The 4,982-nt window shown below is 44.1% G+C and overlaps 1 protein-coding gene across 7 annotated transcripts in view; it reads left to right on the top strand.

The window, feature by feature from the left end:
- The first annotated feature begins 1,334 nt into the window (after positions 1-1,334).
- Positions 1,335-4,982, top strand: part of LOC134038762 (ras-specific guanine nucleotide-releasing factor 2-like) — a 26,556-nt gene continuing 22,908 nt past the window's right edge. For all 7 annotated transcript variants that reach the window (XM_062484324.1, XM_062484323.1, XM_062484321.1 and 4 more), the window contains exon 1: positions 1,335-2,046. In XM_062484324.1, the coding sequence (XP_062340308.1) occupies positions 1,768-2,046 (279 nt within the window). In that variant the 5' untranslated portion in view covers positions 1,335-1,767. The remainder of the gene's footprint in view (positions 2,047-4,982) is intronic.

Below are 4,982 nucleotides of genomic sequence, written 5' to 3'. Positions count from 1 at the left end.
CGTGGGTCCTCCTGATCTCTCCCAGCCTTCAGACCTAATCCTGACCTCAGGGCCTTGGCATTAACACTCTCCCGCAGGGTCACTCAGGGTTTATCAGCCGAACCCCCTCCTGCCCCAGCCTCCCCAGTACACCCCACCAAACACACACCTCTGGCAGCTTAGTTCAGAAAGTGGAGCAAGCTGTGAAGTTGGTAATGTGGCCAAAATATTTTGTTATCACCCCCCCATCAGCCCCCTCCTCCTCCCCCCCAGCCCCACCCCACCAGTATTTACAATATCTAAATGCACTCACAGGCATCTGTCCATGAAAGAGGACACGCTGACAGCACACATGCACACACAGACATCTGCATGCTCACACGCACGCAAACACTTAAGTACACACTCAGAGTGACATCTGTTTGCCCTGTCAAGCAGCCACGTAGTTTCAAAACAAACAACATTTTGAATTCAACCAGAAACTGTTTGCGCATTGTGAACCCTACAACTTCTGCTTTTGACAAATTTCGATAACAAACGTGGTTGGGAAATGTACCAATTTTTTACATTTTAATTGACTTGGATTTCGCATGTCAAATACAATAATATGGTCCATATATGCTTTTAGCAATCTTTGCCAATCCACGTTTGGCCTGATAGTTGTCCTATGAGTTGGCTAAACCATAAGACGTGTTTAAGAAAGAGAAAAAAGGGAGATTTGTGGTGGTTTTGGATGTGTGTAGGGGGGTGGGGGTGAGGGTGAGGGGGCTGGTAGAAACAGTTAAAATTAGGTTATATTAATGTCTCATCCACTACATAGAGCAGGATATTAGCGTGTTACAGTTGGCTTGCAAAAAGTACTAGTGATGGGAAGTTCGGATCATTTTACTGACTCGGTTCTTTGAATTCCTAGCTAGAGGAAACAGAAATGATTCGTTCATTTTGACTGGGTCTTCGGGTACGAGTCTTTGGATAATTTTTCACGTGACTTGCATAGGCTCAGAAGAGGAAACAGAAAGTATTTGTTTACTTCATTCACTTTCGCGTGACTAGGTTTAGTAAGACGTGAATGATATTCGTTCACAAGTGATAATTATAGTTTTTGTTATTTTAACTTCTTTTTTTTCTCGGCCACGAGAAAATGAACGAATCGCTCTCTGAGACTACTCGTTACTCCCGAGTCATACTAATGATTCGTTCAAAATGAACGAATCGTTCACGAACGACACATCACTAATAAGTACAATGTTCTACCTTTTCACCACGTATGCGCGCCGTTGAAGCGCGCACGCCGTTTATTGTACTGTAGCCTAGAGATCCACATCACAGCGACAGGGCATTCAGACAGTAGGCTAGGCCAGTGCTGAGAGACCTGTCTCTTTAAGTTGGTGTCAAAGCCGATTAACGCTGATCTCGGTCGTGATTCTGTTTTTATCGTCTGTTCCCTGAATATATGTTAGTTTCCTGAATCTATTTTGGTTTTAATATTTGAAGTAGGCCTGTTTAATTTCGAATTAAGATTTTCGACGTGATACGCATTTGGATATTAAGTTATGGTCATGGAGATCTCATTCTACTGACAGCGGGTCGGAGAGTCTGATGTGCGCTGCGCAGCGTGCTAGGACACTCCAACTTTTCCTTGCGCGTCTGTGGTAAGCTTGGATTACCTCGCTCGTATACAAAGCTCCTGCTATCTATCCTGCTCCACAGTTTTCTTCAAAATATGACTAAATCTCACAGATGTGATGCCTCTCGTCACTTTTTGTAACTATTAATAATAGGCCGAAGATGCAGAAGAGCGTGCGATACAATGAGGGGCACGCTCTGTATCTGTCCGTGGTCGCGCGTAAAGAAGGCACAAAGCGTGGCTCCTTGAGCAAGAAGACGACGGAGAACAGTCGGTGGAACGAAAAATACTTCGCTCTTTATCAGAATGTTCTCTTCTACTTCGAAAACGATCAAAGCGCGCGGCCGTCAGGAATATACCTGCTCGAGGGCTGCACGTGTGAAAGGATCCCTGCGCCGAAAGTGTCATCAGTCGGGAAGGAGTCGTCAGATAAGCAGCAGGTAAATTGAAGTTCAAGAAACGAAAGGGTTTGGATAGGTTATGTGACAAGTATTTGGCAAATTTTGGCACGGTACCCCGTTATATTGTGTTAAAGCGATTACTCACACAGAAAGGGGATTATTACGCACAGAAAGTGCAATTTTGGGTGGAAGGCCGTGGGTAGGCTACTTCAAGATACATGGCCGGTGCATAATACCAATTTCTTTACTCTATATGGGGAATATTGTATTATATTCATCCACAAAAGTGAAAGTGATTTTATCTTAAATTAGATTTGAGTGGCTCCTCAGACAAATTGTTGACACTTGTGGCAGTGAACCTTGACAGGAAGGCTGGCCAGTCATTTCCACAAACAAGATACAGTGTTACTTATGCATCAAGACCTGCAGATCGAGTGGAACTTGAACCAACACAAATTTTCCATCTCATGCCAACATACAGCTAAAAGCTGTTTTACATTTATTATGGCCTTGAGATTTTTAATCTTGAAGTATTTGAATGCTAGCAATGTTGGGTTGAAAGCAATTTTATGTAATATACCTGTAGTGTGGTTCAAAATGTAAAGTTTTTCTTCCTCTCTACTTCACTGTGTAAAACTAACTGACCCCAGGATTGACTAAGGCAGCATTCAACTGTGGTGTCTGAAATCACAGTGGATCTGGGTACCAACCAGTGGGGTCCTTATGCCTATTTTAGCCCCCCCCCTTTTTATACAGATTTTTGACAGTTTTTTAAAAAATATAAAACTACAGAGCAAAATCACGCTCTTTCTGATTGAACCTGAATCTATGAACTGTCTGAATCAATGGATATCCGCAGCCCCAAATGGGCCCCCCCAAAAAATTGCGGCAAGCTACGCGCGCAAACACAAAACTCCCCTTGGGGCTAAGCCTCCCCTTTTTTTGAATCCTAGAAACGCCCCTGGTACCAACTGGTGCTGAAACAGTTCAATGTTTTGGAGTTTGGGTTGCTTTAAGGCCCCTTTTCTGTAAACACGTCAGTTGTCTGGGGTAGTATAGCACATGTATGTATGCATGTTTTTTGTTGTTGCAAAAGCCCCAACCCAAGACTTCAGTCATTTGATCAAGTTTGTTATTTTTCATGCACATCAACTCTTTGAGAGACTACCAGGGGTATGTGTCGCCACATTAGATCAGATTGTGAGGCTGTGATTGACCCCTGGCTTCATGTCTGATACCAATCAACACCTGGACCACAAGGGTATGAGGCTCCCACTGCCAATGGTGTTAACGTGACTGTGTGCCTACTAATCAATGGGGGGGGGGGGGGGTTGTTCGTGCGTGGGTATCTATTTAATGTTTTATGTGTTTTGTTCTACATTTTGTTTGCCACTCACACGCCAGGTTTCCTTGTTCTGCGAGGGCACTAAATAATCTTGAATCTTGAACAACATAGCATGGAGAATGGACATAGTTGTTTTTGGTGTTGCACTACCACAACCAGCTGAAAAGAGATGTACACTGCCGAACAGGTTGAATGTATGCAGTAGGCCTTTACTATATGGTGTTGCCATATTAAGTGTGTATGACAACCCCCACTACAACTGTATTACTGTAAGATTCCACAACGATGACTTTGATAGACTCAAGTAAAGTCACTGCAAATCACCTCTCTTTTTCTCCTACTTTCATTACTCTGTCTCCCACCCTCGACACACTTTCTGTCTCTCCGTCTCATGCAGACACAGTCATAGAGTCACACGCCTATGACAGAGGCCCAGTGCCATTGCCCATGCCGTCTGACAACATGTCATTAGAGGCCCAGGGGCTTGTCTTTCTCGCTAGCTCCCCAGCTCTGAGTTATCTAGACAACAAAGGGATACGTGCTATAAAAGTGGAAGGTTTCAGTTGGAGGATTTGTAACCCGCACAGATGCCATGCTGCTAAGTCCTGAACTACTGCAAAGTGTAGCAATATGTTGCCCCCTAGTATACTGCAGTGATGGTAACATGGTAACTTCACATGGAAGGTTCAGCTTACATGAATATGCAGTAGTGTGTTCAGTGGTAGACTGTCAGTAGTCCAGGAAAGCAGAGGATTCATGTGCTTCAAACACAGTTAAAAGGCAGATGGGAATTAACAGAACAAAACATCAGAGAACCTAAAAGCACTCAGGGACAATGGTTCTGAATTGATTGATCAGTGTTCTACTGATGTCCTCAAATAGCCTCTCAAAAAGCTCTGTGAGCTCTGCTCACAGAGCTTCTCCCAAAACCTACTCCTTATTGATGAACAATTGCAGATTGAAACATTGCAGGTTGAAATTCAGAAGACTAAAATACTTTTAATGAATATTGAAACTCCATCTATTTTTCATTGTGTTTGGCTAATACATGCATAATGATAAGCATGCTAAATCAAACAATCGCTCCTGAAGCAAAAAGCAGCACTCCGTTCTCATTTGCTGCTGTTTTCACTTCTTCATCCAACTTTTAACCGGGAAGTTACTCTAGAACCCTATCTCCTCAGAGGATCCAATTGTCACGTGACGCTTAACACAACTCCTCCTGATTCTTTGAGGTGGGGGCTGTGTGCATGGGTGCCGGGCCTCACCACCGGTGCTGATGACAACTGAGACATGTCGCCTCGTTCGGTCTGCGCTGCCTATTTGGGGGCCGACTGTCACAGAAGGTTCCGTGTGAAAGCCCCGGCTCTTGTGTGATCCTCGAGGGAGAGGAGATTGATCTGCATACAGCTGCAATTTGGGATGCAGTGTTTCACACACGATTTTGCATGTTTGTGCACACTTGTGTGTCCTCAAAAGGATCCCAAACTGTTGTCGAGAGCTTAAGACAAATACATCTAAATTATGAACCATTTGGTGGAGAAGGCAGAAGTGGGAAAGGGTTGACAGGAGAGAGGCGCCATGAGGACTCGGGGTGAGAATCAAGGGGGATCTTGCGCATGCTACTCCA

The sequence above is a fragment of the Osmerus eperlanus genome, chromosome 18 (genome assembly GCF_963692335.1).
Source record: "Osmerus eperlanus chromosome 18, fOsmEpe2.1, whole genome shotgun sequence".
Taxonomy (NCBI): Eukaryota; Metazoa; Chordata; class Actinopteri; order Osmeriformes; family Osmeridae; genus Osmerus; species Osmerus eperlanus.
This window is presented reverse-complemented; position numbering and strand designations above follow the sequence as displayed.